Below are 23,708 nucleotides of genomic sequence, written 5' to 3' on the forward strand. Positions count from 1 at the left end.
ATCAATCAACGCCCCTTAAACTGAGGGGACCCGTCCAATTCAACCCATAACTCAACGGATGTTTTTTGATGACGCCCTTTTACATCACATTTTTCCAGAGCCTAATCTTTAGCATCCTCTTAGTTTCTCATGGATTCTGGTGTCAATTGCAAGGAAAAAGGTGATGGGTTTTCTTTCTTCGTTTAACTACAGACAGAGCTGTAGAGGCGGCTAATTGTGACTCTCCATCAGCTCAACTTGTCACATATTTGCTTCCCTTCTTTTAGAATCTTTTTATTACCATCATCTCTTACATATGTACATATATATATATATATATAAATTTATTGTTAACATCAATTAGGGTTTTGGTGGGTGTTAAGTAAATAATTTTTCTTTGCATGAATCATATTGCTCTCCATCTATCTACATGTGGTAGGACAGCAATCAAGTTTGTTAAGTTATTATAATGACAAAGACAGTAATTAAATTGACAATGAACACATCAAACTCAATTTGCCAAAAAGAATAAGAATCCAATTTTATCAAAACTAAGTATTTAAAACATATTGTTTTAATTCTACTTTATGAACCCAATTTTATTATCTTTACGTTGGCTTTAATTTTAAAAACCATAATTTTCTAATAAATTGCATAAAAATTCTTAATCTATATAGTAAAAAAATTATTCAGAACTAAAACCTTAAAAAGTACTACATGGGTGTAAACGAGATACCCTTCAAATTTTTTGGGCCAGAAACAAGAATAAAGAGGGAAGAAAGTAGTGGCGTAAAGAGGAAAGCGTGAGGGAGTAGTAGTTTGTTTAGTAAGGACGAGCGAGAAGAAGAAGAAGAAGATGATGAAGAAAAGCGACGAGGTAGAGAATATTCACAGATCCTCATAGAAGCATAAAGGGAATATCGTATGTATTGTGTGTGTGTATATACACATATTTACAGTGCGTGTAAGATATTGTTTTTGTAAACAAATAAAAAATAAATAAATACAAGATGAAAACTATTACTACAAGAAAGCTTTTTTCTTTTGAAAGAAAAATTAAAATTTTAGGGAAAACCCAGAAAAGAAGGTGGGTGGGGAGGTGAATTTTTGTAATTTAAATTTAATTAAGTTTGAAGGGGAAAACGACAAAGGCCGAGGCACACAGCTATTTCTGAAAATTTGCAGGCAATTCAGTTTTTGCAGAGACCATCTCCTTAATTCACATTTTTCCCTCTTCTTCTTTTCTTACCAAAATCTAATTCAAACAAAATATTATTTGGGTCATCACGTTAATCACTTTCCCCTGTCAAGAATTAGAAAATGAGAAGTCAAAATGATTTTCTAGGGAGCACCTCAGATTACTAACTTGCTGCTTGGAGCAGTAACCTTGAAATCCTTAATGTATGTACATATATATATATATATGTATATATTTGTCAAATTTTGAATTTAAAATATATATTTGATGAATTAATTATGAAATAAACGGGGTCGAAAAGCATTTATTACAAATATCTGGTGGAGATAAAAAAAGAAACGGCGTGTTAGACATTAACGGACTACGCACGTGCTGGGTGGGTCAGTTGGAGCGCGTGAACCCACCGCCCAACCTGTCCTCACCACTCAAAAAAAAACCCCCCCATTTAATCTGATCGATTGCCGTATTTCAATTTCTCAATTTCTCAAATTTCTCATTTTTGGGGGAAGGGAAATTTGTTTGTATATATAATTTAGGTGTTTGTATATATACTGACAACAAACCCCCCCAACTGCCTTGTCCTTTCCTCTTTTGTTAATTTATCTTATTTTTACTTAATCCTATTTAAGATGATATTAATAAAATGCAATCATGGAATCGATGATACTAATAAAGAATATTCAAAGATTAATCATCGTATTCTCCTCTACCAACTATTATATTTCTTCCACTTATTGCTTCCTGGGCTTTTTACTTACACATATACATACATACATACATACATAGATACATACATATAATCAAATATAAAAACCCAATAAATTAAAATTCTCTCAACAAACTTTTTCAAACTCAATTTATTATATTAATTGATTACTCTTTTCAAATATGGTATTACCCCAATATATTTACAGAGGAAAACAAACAACCAAAGCATATTATTTACTTACTTCTTTTTCAATCTACTGTCCACACATGTACGTGTTTGTGCATGTCGTGTATACTCTAATATTTGGTCACATACACACGTGTAAATAACTCATAGGCGCTTATATGTGGAGATGTAAGTAGTAAGGCAACTCTTACAGAAGAGTTTGAATGTATTGCAATCATGGACTTGACATTACAGTATGGATGCATATTATATTATATACATGGAAAATAATATATTAAAAACAGATTCAACGATGGGCATTATATACATAAGATATCCTTAAAAAAATAATTAAATAAAAGGGTATATATCGTATACGTATATAGAGATTATAAATTCGTGGACGGTTACCAAAGTATTAATTAATTTATAAAATCAAAAACTTGTATTTTAATATATTTTTTAAAAAAAAAAAAAAAAAAAATTAGATGATAAGAAGGGATTACTTGATGATGCATAAATACGTAAAATAAAATTTGAATTTAATTAATTAAAAAAAGTTAGATGGGTCCCAGAAAATTGGTAAAGAGAGAGAAATGATTGGGCAATTGGGGCGTGGGTTGGCAATCCCATCATCTACGGCCAAAAAAATACAGCAAGTTACGTGGCAACATCAGGTGGAAGGCACAGCCGGGGGAACACGTCCAAGGTGGTGTCCTTTGAATGGTCGATGTGGCAACGTCGCATGTCGGACTCTTCGAAAGCGACGTCGTTTAAGGTCCCACTCCACTCTCCACTCCACTCCACTCCGCACCTCCCAACTGTAAAAGCGACTGTTTGGCTTCATCTTGGCAAAATAAATCTGTTTTTTTTATTCAACCAGAACTCGAGTCATTACAAGAAAATTATAATAAATGATGAGTAACGCATTTGATAATATTTCGTATTTATTTTAATTAATAAATAAATATCAGTCGTCGAAATTGATAATTAGGGATTAGTGTTATTAATTTAAGACCAATTAATTGGAGAACACGACTTAAATGTACGCGTAATCAGAGTATGTGCTGATCCTGTAACTCTGTTTTCTATTTAATTAATTAATTAATTAACCAAGAGGAAGGATTGGGATCATTAAACAATGCTAACCGTTGTAGACTCCATTTGCCACGGAATTGTAATTTATAAAACGCGAGGTTATATCTTACTTAATGCTGACCCATCAATATCATAATAATAATATTAACGCCGTCTAGTTGCCTCTAACTCCGTCTCTTGCGACTAATAAAAAATTAATTAATGAAATTTTAATTGTATTATTATATAAATAATTATTAAAAATTCTACATAATATTTTAACTATTGAAATTTTTATAGTCTCTGCGGAAGAAGAAAATGGTAAGTGGGGACAAAAAAGCTTTACTGAGTACTACGGATGGATTTTAATTATATCTTTAAAACTATACAATGGATATTATAAATTTTGTGTATATTATTATTATTAGTCATTATGCTTGCGTCTCAACGAATACATCTTATTACATAAATTTTTTATCTTGTATATTACTTACATGTTTGTCAATTACTTGTGTGCGCGCGCGCGTGTATATATATATATATATATATATAATTCTAGTTACCTATACAATGTACTAGTGAAAAATACGTCAATGTTTTAAAATTAAGGTGGCAGTGTATGAAGAAATACACGAGGAAATTATTTATTAGCAACAAAACATTTATTAATTAAATAATTTTTTATCTCGTTATTTAATCAGGCAGCAAAAAAAACTAAAGAGCTGGAGACAGACGTACTTTGAGAATCTTTTTAAAATTATCCATTATAATTTTAATTAAAAAATTAGAGGAATCCTAATTATGTGATTAACGAAGATCTTTATTTTATTTCAACATTATGTATTTTGGTGGTTCAGATTACCGTACATATATTTTTTTTCTTTGTTAATACATGTATAATTACAATAAAAATATGTAAGTAGGGGCAATAAAATAGGTGGATTAATAAGCAAAATATTAATTTTGGTTATTGTATTATTTTAAAATAATTTATTTTATTATTAACGTGGTTTATATTAAACACTACGTATTCGACGACAATATAATATATGACAGTGAAATTTTTGATTCCTACAACATAAATTAGTTTAATTAAAAAAAACTCATTAAAATGAAAAGATCAAAGAGTTCGCTGATTCAAACTCTGAAACCTCAAATTTCCAAATTCATTGTCTTTTCCTCCTCACATCTCACTGCAGTAATGGCTTTCATCTTCGTGCTCATTCAAGACAATGTCTAAATAAATAAATAAAAATGAACTTTCCTCAATATTTATTTATTTATTATTATTATTTTATTTTTACAATATATTTGTATATGACTCCCTCGATTTTATAATAACTTTTTTTGGGCATTAAAATTGAAATTTCAAACTCTTTTACACTATTAAGAACTTCTTGAATAATTTATTTTTCTGACTTTTTCTTTTTCACTAATGACTGCAGTATTTTATTTATTTTTAATAATAAAAATATATATAATATTATCGGTCGGTCAGTGTGAATTTTAATGAAAGCTTGAAAATACATTAAAAAAAAAAAATTACATTAGAAGGATCAAAAACTCTTCATGCTGAGCAATTGCATTATGGTTATCGCCCAACACCCAATTAAAAGTCATAAACAAATACTCATCCCGGCAAACTCGAGCTTCGTTGAAAATTTATGCAATAATGTTTTCCTTTCCTCGTCGTGCCTTTTTCCAACGATTCTTTCTTCAACAAATGACAACACATGTCTTGAAGTCATCTTTGATAATAACTCCAACAAGAGCTCGAGGAGGAATAAGATGTGATTTAAGAATTTAGAGTTTTCGAGTTAAAATCAATAAACCAATTTTGTTATTGTTTATATGAATTAGTTTTTTAATCAAATTGATTTATATTGGGGAATCAAAAAATATATTTACACGTTGTGGTATTGAACATGTGGCATTTAATGTGAATAATGATCATTCAAAATGTATCAAATATGATTTACGAGACAATTTTACTAACACCATAATAATCAGACTAAACTAATGATTTACATATTTTTTTAATAAATTTTGGAGTTGATTTAAATAAATAAATTAAAATATACTTTGAACACTTTCTATAAGCTTAAGGTAAAATAAAATAGTATGACTAAAAAATTAAATAGTATAGAAACTTATAAACTATTTTAGCATAACTCATTAGGCATGTATGTAAATTGATTTTATATAATTTATGATGAATTTAGATTTTTATGTTTAAAATATCAATAATAACCTGTTTAAATGAATTCACACTTTAAAAAAAATCATTTTTTTATATTAAAAATAATAAAAAGAAGAGGATAAGAATTAAAAAGCAGAAAAATATTTGAACCAAAAAAAACTAAATCGTGCTTTTCATATAATAATCAACCGGTTTTATTGGGTTACTTTTGTTAGCTTCTAGATATTTATTCCTTCGTCACAAATATATAGTAAATGTTAACTTAATTATATGAAAAAGTAAATAAATTAAAATTAATTTCAACCTATTAAATATTATTAATAGTGCAATAGTAAATATATATTATGTTATATTAAAAAAAAAAATTATTTACGAGATAATTAAAAATTAAAAAAAGAGAACGTAATAATAATAATAATAATAATAATAATAAATCATATCTCTGTCATTTGAAAAAGTTAATTTCTTGAACTGCAGTGTTGATATAATGGGGGAAGACGTTAATTACTAAAAGTATGATTAATGAAATTATTAAATATGAAATTACGGTTAATTAATTAGGATTTGAGCCAAAAATTGTCTGTCACGATTCTTCTACAAATGCCTTGTAGTGCATTGAGATTGACGTGGATGTCTCCAATTGCCACGTGCACAAATTTCACCATCTTCGGTGTGTGATTTAAACATAATACTAATAATAATAATAATTAATAGAGAATAAAATATTAATGGTGTGATTAATAATTAATTAAACATATATCCTCATGGATTATGGTGCTAATTGTTAAGGTTGTCATTAATTGGTGTGTTACAAGACAGGAGGGCGTTGTTTGGATTAAACAAAAAAAGAGAGTGGATGTGGGGGGTTGTCTTTCAAATCCTATGGATTGGGATCCAATGAGGGTTTTCACTTTGATCAATTACCAAACAAAAAAAGCTCTATTATGACATGCCTAATTACGAGATCAAAATCATATATTTCTTCACATTTAAATTTATATATATATTTAAATATTTAATCGGCATATTTTTCAATTAAAATTTAATATATTAACCGAATTGAAACTTAAAAAATATATATATATATATATACACTCAAGAATATTATTCTTACATAAAAAAAAACAAAATTATTATTAAATTATTTTGTTTGGGTCAAAAAATTAAATAAAAAAAAGCACTTTCTATTTAATGGTTGGTTGATATTCAAATTGGAGGATTGACAGACTTCACTTAAATGGGTCATGGCCGCACTTAAAAATTAGAGTTGAATTACGGAAACGTTTTATGGTGTAACCACGTTTGACAATGATGATAAAGAAGAGTGAGATTTATTTTTACTAATAATGTTTTCCTTGGTTTATTAATCCTGATTATTTTAGCAGAACAAAAACTCTAATTATAGAATGTAAAATCCACCTACCAAAATGTGGGATTTACAATTTTAATTTTTTTTTAATATAAAAAGAATCAAATAAATCTTCAAACACGACACTGCTAACTGTAAAACGCAGTCTATGGAATTAGAAGCAGAGAAGGGACAGGGGGAGAGGACCACAAGAAGAAAAAAAAAAAAAGGGGGGGTGGAACGACGCCATTAAGAATGGCATTTGTGTAATTAAGTGGAAAAGGGAAAGGGCAAATTGGATGAGAGAGTAATTTACGTAGTTAGACTCAGTTGCATTTCCTAGGCGATCCCGTCGAGTCACTATGAAAATCCAAAGAGAAGGTAGATACCGCTGTTAGTCCCAAGAAAAGAGAAATTAACAGTGAAACACGAGGGCATATTCGTCATCCAAAATATATGCGAAGATGGAAAAGTAAAATAAAATAAAATCACTTCTCTTGTATTGCAGCAACGTTCCCTAGGCAAAAGCCGGCTCATTACTCTCTCTAATTTTAATTTATTTTTAAATATATATTTTTTTATTTTTCAGTTTCTCTCTCTCTCTCACACTCTATCTTCTTCTCTTTTGTGTGCTTGTGCTGTTTGTGTTAGCAGGATTCCCACCTATTTTCTCCCAAAACAGAAAGCACTTAAAGAGAGAGAGAGAGAGAGAGAAAGAGAGATAAAGGGAAAGGTGTAGAGAGAGAAAAGACAAGAGAGGCGGAAGAAGAGAGATTTCTAGAGAGTGAAAGCTCCCAAAGGAAAGTAAATCCACCGGAAATGACTCTCCCCGGCGAATCCGTTCCCTCCCTTAGTCCAGACAAAATATTTATTGACCAAATATAAATGAAATCCCTTCCAAAACACCAGATTCCCCATTTTTTCTCTCACGACACCCACAAACAAATGCAGTGATAAGACCTAAGAGATTAGTATTAGTTGGATTAGAGAGGGCAGATATACGAGGGACGGAGGAGAGTGGGTTTTTTTATGAGTCGAAAATGCGTGAAGCTTTAGTGGTTGATGAGCCCAGCGACGTAGCATCCTGCACCAAGAAGAAGAAATCGGAGGAGGATTTCAGCAAGGACCAGAAGCAGCAGCAACTACACCAAGAGGAAGAAGATCTAATATTCGCTCCGGCTCCGGTGGTTCGGACCCGATCCCAGGCCGCTAGCCGCCGTGTCACACCCACGACCTCTCTGGTTCCCTGGAGCGGTCCCGGGGCTACCGTAGCTTCTGGGTCGTCTGGTACGACGGTTGAGAAGGTCCTTCCTAACGGGGATCTCTACATGGGGAGCTTCTCGGGAAACGTACCGCACGGATCGGGGAAGTACCTGTGGAAGGATGGATGCATGTATGAGGGAGAGTGGAAACGTGGGAAGGCATCGGGCAAAGGCAAGTTCTCGTGGCCATCAGGCGCAACCTTCGAGGGGGAGTTCAAGTCTGGGAGGATGGAAGGTTTCGGCACTTTTATCGGCTCCGATGGCGACACCTATCGCGGCTCCTGGAGCGCTGACCGCAAGCACGGCTACGGCCAGAAGCGGTATGCAAACGGTGACTACTACGAGGGCTCCTGGAAGCGTAACCTGCAGGATGGCCAAGGTCGGTACGTCTGGAAGAACGGAAACGAGTACGTCGGTGAGTGGAAGAACGGCGTCATTTCCGGCCGAGGAGTCTTGATATGGGCCAACGGCAACCGCTATGATGGACAGTGGGAAAACGGCGTGCCGAAGGGCAACGGAGTCTTCACCTGGCCGGACGGCAGCTGCTACATTGGAACGTGGAATGAAGACAATGTTAAGATTCAACAGCTAAACGGCACGTTTTATCCCGGCAGCAACGTGGTAACCAGTAACAACGGGAATGGTGCAGGCAGGGAGTGTTGCCTGAAAGGGATCGAGGGTAACAATCTGATGGTGACTGCAACAAGAAAGAGATCATCCGTTGATGGTGGGAGGGGGAGCTTGGGGGTCGAGAGGAATTTCCCCAGGATTTGCATATGGGAGTCCGATGGAGAAGCTGGGGATATTACTTGCGATATAATTGATAATGTGGAGGCATCCATGATTTACCGCGAGGGGATTGCAGTGGATCGAGATGGGTTTCGGCAGTTCAGGAGAAATCCCTGCTGTTTCAGTGGTGAGGTGAAGAAGCCTGGCCAGACCATTTCCAAGGGTCATAAGAATTACGATTTGATGCTCAACTTGCAATTGGGTATCAGGTAACTTGTTTTTCCTGGTTGGTTGGATTTCTCTTGTTAATCTGTTATTGCTTTCCAGAGTTGGGTTTCATTGAGGTTATTTATGTAGGCATTCGGTTGGGAAGCACGCTTCAATATTGGGGGATCTCAAACCCAGTGATTTTGACCCCAAGGAAAAATTCTGGACACGGTTTCCATCTGAAGGATCCAAGATTACGCCGCCTCATCAATCTGTTGAGTTCAGATGGAAGGACTATTGCCCCATGGTGTTCAGGTACTGTCTCAATCTTTTTTAATCTTATCGGCAATCTTGATTGCTATTTCCGTCCACTTTTCTATCCTTGAAATGCGGAGATAACGTTATTGAATTTACGAGCTTAATATTGTTCTGGACATTTTGGATGATTGTGATTGCAACATGAACAAGAAGAAATCCGTATCTTGTGTGGCATAACCATTAGATTATCAAATTCGTTTTTGACGATTCTGGGTTTGACTGGGTTTATTTTCGTCCTTGATTTTAGGCATTTAAGGGAGCTCTTCCAAGTGGATCCTGCTGATTACATGCTAGCTATTTGTGGAAATGATGCCCTTAGGGAACTTTCTTCCCCTGGCAAGAGTGGAAGTTTTTTTTACCTTACGCAGGATGATAGATTTATGATTAAGACAGTGAAGAAGTCTGAAGTCAAGGTTAGTTTCGGCCACTTGTTTTACTTTTTCTTTCTTAAAGCTAATCTTCGTTGGCATCAGTGGCATAATTAGGGATAGACAATTAGGTTTGGTTTCTCTTCCAATTTGTGGCTTGCCTAATCAAACAAAATACTCCTGTTTGAGAGTTGGGGTAACTAGGTTGGACCTTGGACCTGAGCATTTTCTATCTTGGTTCAGGTGCTGATTAGGATGCTTCCAAGTTATTACCAACATGTCTGCCGGTATGAAAATTCACTTGTGACCAAATTCTATGGCGTGCATTGTGTCAAACCTGTTGGTGGCCAAAAGGTATGTGTTGGAGGACGCTGATTTTGATTTATTAGAGTCAAGTGGATTACTTTTCATAGAAGTTTCTCATGTTGATTAACTTCTGTTTCTGTCACTCAGACCCGCTTCATTGTCATGGGCAACCTGTTCTGCTCAGAATATAGAATCCATAGGCGGTTTGACCTCAAGGGGTCCTCCCATGGCCGAACAACAGATAAGTCTGAAGAGGAGATTGATGAAACCACGACCTTGAAGGACCTGGACCTCAATTTTGTGTTTCGTCTCCAGCGAAATTGGTTCCAGGAACTAATCAAGTAAGCTGGTTTAATGTCTACTGAATACACCTTTTTGGCAATTTTTGAAGCCCAGCTCCATTTTTTTTTTCTTTTTGGATTATTAGCATAGTCCTTTTAACATTGGTCCAAATCTTTTCAGGCAAATTGATCGAGATTGTGAGTTCTTGGAAGCTGAGAGAATTATGGATTATAGTCTCTTGGTTGGTCTCCATTTCCGGGATGATAGTACAGGAGACAAAATGGGATTGTCACCATTTCTTTTGCGTTCTGGTAAGCTTACTTAAGATTGCTTCTTTTTCTGTAATTCGTGTGTCACTTTCTTGGAACAAGTACGACTGCAGAATGACAATTTTGGTTTACTTGTGCAGGCAAGAAGGACTCTTATCAAAATGAAAAGTTCATGCGGGGTTGTCGTTTCCTCGAGGCTGAACTGCAAGATATGGATCGAGTTTTGGCTGGCCGGTAAGTTTTCACTATCATCTTTTGGTCATTCTAGTTGATTCTCTAGTTAACCGATTAACTGGTTTTGATATGATTGATTGATTAATATATTAATAAAAGAAAATACCTGAAAAGATTGAATTTTATTTGGGGTTGACTATATATATTATTTCTTATGACAGACAATTGGGAGAATATGTAGTGGTTGAACTTTGTCTTCCCGGTTTTGATGGCAATAAATGTGGCAATTATTTTTCTCAATGAATTAAATCGTTTTCATAGGAACAATTGAAAGTGGCTTGGCGATTTTGTGGAGGGTAGTTTAGTAGACAACAGTTGTTAGTGGGCCTTATGATGTGGTCCTCTGCCAAAATACTAAATAAGAACCTAGACTTTTCTAGAATTTAATTGCCATGAAGACCCAGGGTATGATTTTTATAACAACATGGGCAATCTATTTTCTCATGATTCTGATTCTGTACTCCTTCAAAGGTAAAGATAAAATTTTGTGGATTATCCAACACCCTAGCTAGATCATTCTGTAAGCAAGGTAAATCATAGAAAAAGATTGGTGAAATTGCCCAGGAGAGATGATTATTAATATAGAAACTTGTATCTTGTTTAACAGGAGACCGTTGATCAGACTGGGGGCAAACATGCCTGCAAGAGCTGAGCGGTTGGTTAGGAGGAGTGACTTTGATCAGTATATATCTGGAGGAGTAAACCATTTAACCCCTAGTCGCAACGGTGAGGTATATGAAGTAGTTCTTTATTTTGGGATCATTGATATCTTGCAAGATTATGACATCAGCAAGAAATTAGAGCATGCCTACAAATCTTTACAAGCAGACCCTAGTTCTATCTCTGCTGTGGATCCAAAACTCTACTCGAAGAGGTTCCGAGATTTCATTGGAAGAATATTCATAGAAGACAGGTAGCAGTTGGGTAAAACTAGAAGTAAAGACGGTGGCATGAGAAGGGTTATTGGTGATCAACCACATCTCAAATGAACCATAACCGAGCCAAATACAATGGTAGAACAAACATCCCTTGGTGATGCAGGTTGAGCATACAGTGATAGAAGATGAAGCCACTGGAAATTGCGGTGTGGGAGAACTCGGGGGAACGGCAAGTTAGTCTTTGGGATTGGTTATGGCTGAATTTTAAACATCAGTCACGGGTAGCTGGAAAAGGCAGGTGTGCTTTTTGTACATTTGGAAGGGAAATATGGAATTTGATTTCCACTTTTTTTTTTCTTTAAACATTTTCTTTGACATTTTTTTGGGGTGGGATTTATGTGGTAATATGAAATTGTGAAAGATTGTATAGGGAAATAGAAAATGTTTCCCAGACAAAAAAATTTGAAAAATGGGTTTAGGGGAAGGAGGAAGAAGTTGGAATAAGAAAAGTGTACAGAGATTATAGAAAGGACGGATAGTTATGCAAATTTTTGGGTGTTGAGAGATATTTTTAAAAAGGTTATATATATATATATATATATTAGTTTTTTATATTTGGAAAGTAAGAGGTCCCATGGGATCTCTCTCTCCCCTCTGTTTCGTTCACTTTCTCTGCTTTTATTTATCTTGTGTAGATAAAAATAAATGTGTAGTATGAAAATGGGGTCGTCTTGTTGCTTTTGCAGGAGGAGTTAAAGCATCAAAAGCAGAGAAAGATGCTTTTATTTACTGTTGTTCTGTTCCTTGTTTTATCGCCATTAAAATTTCCTGCTCACTTGTTTTGAAGAAGACGATGGATGGATGGATGGATGGATGTGGGAAGGGGTTTTTACAAAGAAAAGTCGACCCTTGTGGTCCCCACATCGATAATCCCAATCCACCGTCCACGTGGCAGGATCAATATATCTGTCTCTGATATTCCCCCGAAATTGGAAGGGTAATTTAGTGATTTCGGACAGCTCTTGGGAACTCGTTCTAGAAATCATATTTAATTAAATATACGAAGAAAAATTGTTGTCTACTGCAGAGGTCAAAGTCCTGCCCAGCTGTGGTGGAAACAACACACACAAGAGAGGGGGTGGTCTCTTTGACCTAAGTGCTCTTTTTGGAGGTTCTACTGTCTACTCGCTCAGACCCAAAGCACGGGTCTGAGCCTACTCTAGGGACGCCTATTGGTGGATGTACCTCACCGCTAACTTCCTCCTGCAAACGTGAAACTTAAAAAGTGATTATTATTATAACAATTTTCTTTGACTAAAAGAAGAAGAGAAAATTTCATCTGGAGTCTACATGTAGTAATTAGGAGTTGTGATTAAAGAGAGAGAGGAGGCAGATTGGGAGAAATTTTACTTTTTTGAGTTGTGAAGGCAATAAAGAACCCAAATTCAATGAAATAAAAATTAATGTAGTTTGATATTCAGTTCAAATAATATCGTAAAAAAAGACACAAGACAAATAAACCCAACTAGTTGAATCCACCAAATTTAAAAAAAAGTCACTATTTATTTTTAAAGAATTCCAATATTTTACTGGTATTATAATTATTTTGTCATAAAGTCGTAAATTAATAGCCACTATAATAACTTTAAAAAGATATTGTTTTAAGTAATAATCAAATAAGAAATGAAATAAAAATAAAAGATGATTGAGGGGATCATGCGAATATTAAATCAATTGTGTGTGTGTGTGTGTGTGTGTGATTCACATGTAGAGAAGGGGGGGAATAATAAAATTTGTCCATCTTCCAAAACTTTAAAAAAAAAAAATGAGTTTTTTTAAAGTGCTAACTAATGTCAATCCGCAAATAAGCCCCTGAGGTTATCATGAATTTTCCTTGCTGCTTTCTCGGCTGCCAAACACCTCAAATCCAAATATTAATTTGCAATGTATATAAATCATAGATTAGAATTGGGTGAGGGAGTGAATTATATTGCATTCATAAAAAGCATAAAAAGAAGAGTGTTTTAGTGAGTAAAATTCTGAGAGTTGGTACGGAAGAGATTTGTTTTTCTTGGGGAGCATTTATAATATACAAAAAGGTTTTGGTAGTGGTATTAATTAAAAGGAGGTTGTAGTGTTTGTTAAATTAAAAGCTTATGTCAATATCCCCCATAGCTGTAAACATTCAATATCTTCACCCGTTTCAGTTTCATTTGTAAAATGAATTACGAATTATTAATCGTAATTAACAATGAAGATTAGTTCCAATTAAAGAACACTTCATTTATGTAAATAAAGCCAGCCAATTTGTCATTCTCCGATTACAACACGCACCCAATCACCGCCATTAATCTTTTTCCTTTCTTATTTCTATTTCTTTCTTTTCCTAATCAATCCTTATATCACCTGATTATGTATGTATACTTAATCCTTTATACACACACACACACACACATATATATTACATGGAACTGATTTGTTCTATATATACTTGAGAGAAATGAATAGATTCTGTTATGGACATATACGCTTGGCTATTTTATCAACTGGAATCTACATTCTAAAACTGGTTTATCCGCAACCAAGAAATTTAGGAGGAAGATTCCTCATTCCCAAAAACTCAATAATCCCAACTATGTATGTAGATATATATATATATATATATATATGTACATGTACATATAGTTGATGGATGAGTAATTCCATGATGGGGACAAATCACATGCATGCAAAATATAGATTTAATATGCGTAGGGCATCACAAATGAAGGCTGTAATGGTCCCTCTGTAGATACATTATATCTTAATTAATTCACCACCCAAACCAAACTCGTCAATCATTCACACAAAGTGGGTTTGGACTTTGGGAAAATTGGGTCTCCCTTCATCTTCTATAACCATCAAGCTCACGTGTATGGTGTTGCAATCTCCATCCATCCATCCTTTCCCATACATATATGTATATCTCTGTGCGTGTGTGTGTGTATGTATATATAGATGTAACGCTTAGGGAGATAATATGCAAATTATATGGGCCCTCCTCTTCCTTCTATAATTTATTTCATTATCTTTTTTTCTCCATCAATTATTTTGGGTTCTCGCTATCATGCCAATCCTCCAAATTTCTACCACTTGTTTTGTCTGTTAATCATCCCACGAGGCAAAAGGATTCGTATAACTTCTCTTCACAATAAAATTGCTTTTCTCGTCCACCAAAAACAATACATAGATTAAGAAATTTAGTTTGCATAGATGAAAAGAGATGAATTGAAAATAATAAATTGGTTTTTATTAAATAAAAAATCCTCAAGGAGTTGGAGAAGCATATATATATATATATATATATATATATATATAAATGGAGAGATATATTAGGGTTGGAAGTGAATTAGGGAAATAACATGTAATGTTTTGAAAGGTACAAATATGAATAGAAGAATGAGAGAGATAGATAAGAAAGGATGAGTTCCTTTGGTCTCCGGATTCTTAAATGAGGTTGCGGCCACATGTCGGGGAATAGCCATTATCATACCAAACATATGGCTTGTTTGGAGGGAGACAACCCCCTCCCCATCCCCCTCTATTATTATCTACTTTTCACTAAAACCCACCTAATCTCCCTTCCAAATTAACTAATATCCAAAACATTATCATAATATATATACAGATATAAACCATCGTACGATGACAAACATTTGTAATGAATTTGAAGTCTCCTTTTTTGGTTTCTCTAATTTAAGTCATAGGGGTAAAAGTTTTCAGGCTACTTTTATTGGAACTTGTAGCAGCTACTATATATATATACACACACACACACACACACATATAAAACCAAGTCAAGCCCACCCTTTTTTGTGTTTTGACGAACTTACAATCAAATTTGAAATAACAGGAATAAGAAAACCAATAAAAAATTGATGTTTGTTAGTTTTTCGTAAATTTCTAAATTGAATTATAACTATTATACATCTAACAATATTACTACGACCATATCAATATAACTTATGTACTGGTTTTTGGGTTGATTTGTTTTGGGGTGAAAGTAATGGAATTATGAAGATAATTAAGAGTGTAATGGAGAATTAAAAAAGAGGTTTAATTGCTGGTAATGATGATTAGTGTCACATCATATGAGGTGCACGGTGACACGGCTGAAATAGGAGAAGGTAGGTGAGAATTGATAATTAATGGATGTAAGGAAAGGAGCATGGGCATCCCTAGTTTGATTTTTATGTTTTCTCGACATTACATTACTTTACTTGTCTACACCTTACTCTTATTATATTGCCGCTCCTACAACGTGATTTCCACTTTTACATTAAACCATGCACCACCCATCACACACAAATATTTATATATACGTATACATATACATCTACATCTACATCTACATCCACATATATGTATATATTTGTGTACTGCTTAGAGACAATACCACGTTTTCTCTTTGGCATAAGTCAGTCTTAATAAAAGATTGATATGAAAATACAGACTAATTCAAACTTGTAATTAATTTGCTTAAACTGTTAGGGACAAGATATTTATTAATGAGCTTAATCACTAAAAATTAATCATTATATATATATATATCTATAACAGTATTTAATTATTTATTAAAAAATTAATTAAAACTAAGAAGTGGGTATATTTATTACATAAAGATTAAATTACTTTTTTTTTTTTTTTTTATAAAAAGAAATTGGGAGGATGATATATAATTAATTATTTACAAGCATTATATTGGGAATTAATTGCTGGTAGTCGTAACGTGAGGTGTGAAATAAGAAGAGGAGAGAGCATGTGGGGAAGTGTTTATATAGGAGGTCCAAATCAAATCCCAACATTGGGTTCCACTGTGGGGGGACACTACTACCTCTCTCAAATATTTTCTTGCCTTTTCTTTACGTTTATTTTATATTTATTAATTAAAATTCCATTATGATCTGAACTACCCTCATCTCTCTCTCTATATATATATATATATGTGTGTGTGTGTGTATAATCTTAGCAGGTATACATATACATATATACCATTAATGGGAGATTAGACAGAGTATCCTAACCTCAATTATGTTGTCTACACTTCCTAAAAGTTATAGAACAATCTTTTTATGTTCTCAAACAATATTTATCATCATATCATATCATGTCTTCTTTTTAAATATATTTACTACCTAATTATAAGTTATAAGAATTCCTACTCTTTATATGTACATAGTAATATAGATGATCCTCGACCTCTTCCCATTTCTACTTCAATTTATAAACATTTTTACAATGTGGGTATTTCCAATTTCCAAAATTTGAAGAATATTTGTTTTTAATTTTTTGAAATTTAGAGATGATAATAACAATTAATTTAATTGAAGGTGATGAACAAGCATGGCAATGAACAGGAAATTATGTTTTCAAAATCCCAACAAACGAAAGTTTTTAGAGAGGCATCTGCCGTGGACAAATGCTCGCGGAATTATATGTATGAAAACTACTGATATAGATATAAACATACATACATACATACATATATATATATATATATATCAAATAGTTGTGGCTTATATTTGAATGGTTTTACAGAAAAATCAAATAATTTATTTAAACACAGTAAAATTGATCTGGAATCAAAGAGACAGAGAGACGCGAACAATGTCGTTTTATGTTGATATTTTGTTTTCTTTTCTTTCGAAAGATGCGCCTATTTAAGTGAACAAATAATACTATGTGTTACATATACATATACATATACATATACATATATATATATGTTGAAAAGAAAATGTTCAGCATTTGCTGCTGCTGAATTCTATGGACCTACATGCTCAATTGTTTCGAATTATCAGGTGATTTTCTTGGTTCCATATTAACCTTTTTAAAAAAATATTATATATATATATATATATATATATGTCATTTATTTGGTTCCATATTAAACTAAAGAGGCTGTTCACTATTGGGACTTGAATAATTCAATTCTAAAATTTAAAGTTTTCAATTTTTATTCCTTATTTAATAATTAGAAAATTCTAATTATATATATTAACAATATTATTGGATATTTCAACTGAGAGTTTGAATTCCTTCACGATGAATTTATAATTCCCAAATAATATATTTTTTTTTAATAAAAATTTTAAAATCTGTTTCTTAAAAAATTTAAGTATTGGATTATAAATAATTCATATACTATAAAATAAAGATATTGTGTTAACTAAATAAGAGACGGAGAATAAAAGTTAAGAAGTAAAATAGGCTAATATTATATAGTATTTAGGAGATAAAAAGCCCAGCCCATTAGTCCATATGTTGGGCCTCTATATATATAATAATTATTACCCCACCCAATTGAGTGTTGATGGAGAAGTGTCTCCACTCGCCCACAATTTGCCGACAAATTTTACACAAACAAAAGCTTTGAAAGTGAAAGAAGCCAACCAAACTCATAATTTATTGAATACATATATATATATATATATATATATATACATATAAACATATACGTATGGAATATAAAAGCGGTCCACCATAACCCAAAAACCATTTTGAGATGATTTAAGCTTAAGCTTCTTTAATACAATAAATAGAAATGAGAATGGTATTTTTCTTTTGAATTTTAAACATAAATGTTAATAGTTTATTTTTGATGGAGTTAGATAACATCTTTTAATTAAGTAAAATTTAACTTCAATTTATTGTAATAGCTAAAACCAAAAAGAAAAACAAAATAAATAAATAACAAGGGTGAATTATTTAAAAAATAAATAAAAGAATAGTGATGAGCTTTTTGAGGAGGAGGGAGGGAGTTGATATGGGACAAAGGGAGTTGGTCAGAAATTCGTGGGGTCAACGAAATCAAAACTGCCAAATGTGTGATTGACGAGGGCAATTTCAATTGGGTTATCCCCCAAACAAGAGAAAAAAAAGGTAGTATTAATCGATTAGATAAGGGACTTGTGTTTAAAAAAAAAAAAAAAAAAAAAAAAAAACTGATCCACCAATATATATATATGTATATAAACAACAAATATATACACGATGTTTTTGTGTATATATTGAAATAAGTTTGTCCACAAGGCTTAGATTTCGTGCTGAGGATATTACTAATTTATGAAAAATGATAAAACTTTTTATTTTTAACACAAAATTTACTTTTACAATTATTTCATAGTTATTTCGTCTCAATATATATATATTTTTTGACATCAAAATAAAAAAGCATGTGCAATAACTGATTTCAGATTAAATTTATGTCGTTGAATGAAAATTTATCTCCTTAGACAATTATTATGAAGAGATTTTGGAATCCACGGAGGAGAGAATATGAAAATGATTTATTTTATTATAGTTTGCGAAAGTTAATAGATGGACCAAGTTGATGCAGATCCAAACTTCGATTAATTGGTGTTGGGGTTATAGACCCATTCCATACAACACAGCCCACTTTCCAATTTGGGCTCCTTTTCTTTTATTTCTTTCCATTTTTCAAGTAAATATTATGTACCAGGTGTTCAAATGGTTAAAAACTACGCGAGCATATTAAGCATACACGGTCCATAAAGTATGATTATGCTCAGATGTGAATATCTAAGTCTATACTTATCAATGACCCGCAGTTACTATGAAGTTAAATAACATCTAAAATTATAACTAATTTACTTGCACATAACAAACCGAATTTTAGGATAAAAATTTTCCCAAGCTCACGAATATCAAATTTTTTTGCTTTTTCCACACGGTACTCCTAATGCTATCAGCGGATAACTCGTGAACCAAATTGTTCCCGACATACCAGCTGTAAAGCAAATGACAACCAATATTCCGCACCCATTGCAAAGAAATTACAAGGGCCAGATTAAACTAGTTCCAGACCTGACTTACCCCATCTTAACAACTCCGATCTTAAATAGTAAAACGCAAAAAGCACAACACCTACATAGAACGACCAAACATAAACTGTAATCCCACGTCTGGTGACTGAGGTTATTCAACTCGAACCAAGTAAACAATTTAGTTCAGTTACTGGTCTTAAACCCAAGAGAAAAAAAACAAAGCATGGAGAAACAACTCAGGGTGCTCACAAAAGCACACATATATATGATACTCCCGAAAACTAAAACGAACATATAAATATGGTGTGAATCTAAATTAATTCATCATTTGGCACCTCCAAGATTGCCAACATAAGGGGCAACTCTGGATGCCGAAATTGTCTTCACAGCAATATACATCCTCTGAATAGATATAAGTATAGAGATTTCTATCAGAGGGTGGTTGGTACTTCCAATCTTTTTATTTGTTATCTTTCCCTCTTTTATGATCTGACAATCACAATCCCATTCGATCCAAAAGTTGTCATTTACCTGCACTCTCATGCTCAGGAACTTGATAACTATCGGTGGAGGGAGATCCTTTGGCTGTAGGGAGGTAAGACCATGCCAAGGCTGCAGTTCCAAGGGTAATTGTGGCAACAATTGAACCCCAAACCCACCTCTGTCGTCTTTTCCTTCTTTGCCTCTCGCGTCGTGACATCTCTACAGAATCAACAATAAAACCCAAAATTAGAGGTTATGCTTAAGAGTAAATTACTGATAACCCCAAGACGAAACTTATTATTTACTAGCAGAAACACATGTTTGCAAATTTTCAAAGAGATGGAAAAAGGAACATTTGACCTTAGAACAAAAACCTAATATAATAAAATTGTATGGTGTACATGCCATTTTAACAAGCACGTCTCATAAATTTCATATAAATCAAAGGGATAACAAGCCTGGGAAGACTGGAATATAAGACAGACATGCTTGCAAGTTCAGAAAAGGTTAAATTGGAGAGGAATTCAAAGTAGACAGAGGAGTAGCTAAGAACTTTCAAAAAAAAAAAAAACAAAAAGACAAATGGAACCTCCAGGGAAAGAAATCTCACCTACAGCTTCCTGGTTCCGGTGAGACATTTCTCGGTTTACAGCCTCATAATAGTGAAGTCGATCCGACAATCGTGCTATTTCAAAGTTCTTTGATTCAATCTGAGCTTCCATCTCCATCCCCAGCTCAGCCTTTGCAATCCCCCTGCCAATAGAATCTGATACAAATCGAGCAATATTAAATTGTCGTGACAGTTCTTCTGCAAGATCAACACCAAGTTCCTCGCCCTCTGCTGCAACAGTGGGATATGCAGGGAGCGTCAATCCATGTCTAGCTAACTGCTTCCTGATACTCTCCCAATGACTTCGCATGTGATTCAGAGTATCCTCTGCTTGCTTCCTCTTCTCTATCTCCATTAATAAACTCAATCTTATTTCACGCAATTCAAATTCAATGTCGGGAACAGAAGCCTGCATTCCACTCTCTGAGGACAACTCTGCAAGAAGAAACAAAAATGAGCTTCCAACTGCAATAAAAAATCTAAACTAAAACTTAATAGCATCCAAGACATCCATTATTAGTTAAGTGGCTTCTAGGGAAGTACAGCAACTCTTATATAATTTAAATCCTCAATCCAAAATTCAGGATTTTTGCACAAATATCGGAACAAGCAACTATCATTGCAATTGGATGAAAGACATTCAGCAAGGGGTTACATGGATGCATGCATATCTGGTCCACATATTCCAGAATTTAAACAACTAAAGCACCTGAAATGCAAAGTTGAAGTACCTTCCCAAGCATCATAAAACTCCCCAGCTGGTGCAGCAGTCTTTACAGCACTTACAAGGCCAGCGCAATCCTCTCCCTCTGTATTACTTGTGAGACTCATTGATTCTTGAGGATCATAGAAATCTTCAGACTCAACTTCTTTATCAGAGTTCACGGGAACAAGCTTTACTGTACTTTCCTTCATAAAATCATTACTCAGGTTGCTGCTTTCAGGTCCCCTATTGCCGCATTCTACCTCCATTTGACCCTTTGCAAGCTCCACATGATCATCATGGACACCATCAACAGATATAGATTGAACACCGTTCCCATTGACATGCTCCTCCATGATAGTCTCAGCAACAGGAAAAACAGCAGAATTTGATTTAGTTAAATCGGCAGCCCTGGCTTCAGTATCTTCTGTCTTCCCATTGGCTTTTTCTTCTTTCAGGGTTTTTTTCCGCTCAGATACATCATCCACAGATAAGCTCTTTAGAAGGCGTGGCCCACGCCGCTTGTGATTAACAATGTAAGGAGAAGGAGGGAAGGATGATGGTGAATCAGGAAGCGGAGTCGCCTTGGGGGTTGCATAAAGTGCTGGTGATATTTGAGGGCGAGGGACTTTCCTCTCTCTAGTAGATTTACCATTTACCTTTTCCAGCTTTGAATTAGGAGGTTTCACATGAGGAGGTCTCGAATCAGGAGTAGACTTGTTGATAGATTTGGAAGCTCCAGGTTCTAACAACCTATCCAATGCTATAGCAGTAAATGTGGGCATAATTCTGCACATTCACAGAGTGAAACAAACAATTATATTAGAGTCAAAAAAACGGGGAAGGGAAAACAAGGAAAGACTTCAAAACTTCATGATAGTTAAAAAATTAACACATTCCTAATGCTCATAGAGAGAATAGATCATTGCTCACTGAGAGGTTTGATAAGAAAAGATGGAGAAGAATGAAACTCAATAAGTTCCCAATAATTTCTTCTTTCAATCAAGGAGAGGAATAGTGCATGATGTAGCTTAAAGCTCGCAAAATTATTCACATCTACTTCGGCAAAACTTTGAATGAAAAAGAATTCAACTAAATACATGTCATATGTGCTACATCTATTCACCGATCTAATAGTTAAAAAGGATATATCTAAATCAAACCCTCAATCTGAAGTACTCCCAAAACAACTGAAAACAACAAGTAGCTCTCACAAGCAGCCAAGACGATTTATTTAAGAAAAACAAAAGAGAGAAAAAGCAACAAAGTAGGAAACTCTGGGCCCCTCGAGCATAATATGTCAACCATTTAGCAAAATTTCTCCGATTCTCGAACACCAAAGAAAGTGCTAAATATCTACAGCTACCATCAAAAACCACAAAAAAAAATGAAACCCTAATCCCAAAGCTTTTAAATCAATCCCCAGAAAAAAGCTAAAAAAAAGCCTAGAATCAACATAGAACTAAACGCTATGGTAATTCCTCGTCGCCGTCAAATACAAAAGAAATTAGCAAACAAAATCCGATAAACAATATTATATAGCTCAAGCGTTCCGTGCAAACTATGACTAAACTAAAGAAGCTGTTGAAATAATTTATTCGGTACACTAGAAAAAGAAGATCGAAAATGAACATCCACCTTTGCTGTAAATTTACTCAGCAAACAAACGGTTCAAACAGGAGCTAAAATGAGAAGGATACATAACATAATAAAAATAATAATAATCAGAATAAAAGTAATAAACCGAATAGAAAACGGAAGAGGAAAAAACATAAATGAAAAGCTGAAAAGAAATAATAATGAATGCGTGATAATTACGCACGGTAGAAACCTAGCGCTGGATACAGAGAAGAAGTTCGGTTGCTGAAGAAAATTCCAGACAACAGCGGGTGCAGAGGAGGATGAAGAATCAGGATGAGTCGGCGAGTAAGGGGGAGGAGGAGAACCAAAAACGGCAACGTATTAAGGGTTTGTTGAGTTGGTCGTTTTCTCCCAGAGCTTTTGGAAAAAAAAGAGGGAAACCCCTCCCCCAAGCATTTTATTGCAACGACCGCCTGCCTCTCTGTGTTCTCTCTCCGCAAATATTTGAATTCCACTTCTCCGAATTTATTATTTATTTTTATTTAATACGAAGAGCGCGTCTCGTGGCAAGCACGTGGTATTTGGTAAGAACCGCAGCGAGAGGGCTTTGCCAATTACCGGCCCAACTGCTAAATCATGAAAAGACGAAAATACCATCGTGAGAGCTGCACAAACACAAAAAAACCGGGATGTGACACGAGGATGACGTGGGGGGTTTCTTGTCTTATACCAGGAATCTGTTGGGCTGTCTGGGGTGTGCGCTCGGAGTCGAAAGGACAGCGCTTTCGTTGGTTTCCAATTAGAGGGCATTAGAAATGGAATTACTTTTCTTTTTACCATTCTAAATAATTCCATTTAGGTTATCCAAAAAAATAGCCAAATGGTATATGAACTTTTGCCTTCTTAACATGATTACATTTAGTTTTAAAAAAAAATCCATCCACTATTGTTTTTTAAGTAAATATTATAATTTAAT

General features: G+C 34.0%; 2 protein-coding genes across 2 annotated transcripts; one reads left to right on the forward strand and one right to left on the reverse strand.

Annotated features, from left to right (window-relative positions):
- The first annotated feature begins 7,196 nt into the window (after window positions 1-7,196).
- On the forward strand, window positions 7,197-12,141 carry PIP5K2 (phosphatidylinositol-4-phosphate 5-kinase 2). The gene is made up of 8 exons (XM_022044939.2): window positions 7,197-8,936; window positions 9,025-9,189; window positions 9,440-9,605; window positions 9,804-9,914; window positions 10,014-10,207; window positions 10,329-10,459; window positions 10,558-10,651; window positions 11,259-12,141. The coding sequence occupies exons 1-8, from the start codon at window positions 7,717-7,719 to the stop codon at window positions 11,566-11,568; spliced, it is 2,391 nt and encodes a 796-aa protein (XP_021900631.1). The 5' UTR covers window positions 7,197-7,716; the 3' UTR covers window positions 11,569-12,141.
- A 7,334-nt stretch (window positions 12,142-19,475) lies between these two features.
- Window positions 19,476-23,240, reverse strand: LOC110816773 (uncharacterized). Its single transcript, XM_022045089.2, has 4 exons — window positions 22,974-23,240; window positions 21,180-21,940; window positions 20,449-20,883; window positions 19,476-20,057 (listed from the first exon to the last, which is right to left on the reverse strand). The coding sequence occupies exons 2-4, from the start codon at window positions 21,934-21,936 to the stop codon at window positions 19,879-19,881; spliced, it is 1,371 nt and encodes a 456-aa protein (XP_021900781.1). The 5' UTR covers window positions 21,937-21,940; window positions 22,974-23,240; the 3' UTR covers window positions 19,476-19,878.
- Between the last annotated feature and the right edge of the window lie 468 nt (window positions 23,241-23,708).

This window comes from Carica papaya, chromosome 1, assembly GCF_054855325.1.
Source record: "Carica papaya isolate Zhongbai chromosome 1, ASM5485532v1, whole genome shotgun sequence".
NCBI classification, from domain to species: Eukaryota; Viridiplantae; Streptophyta; class Magnoliopsida; order Brassicales; family Caricaceae; genus Carica; species Carica papaya.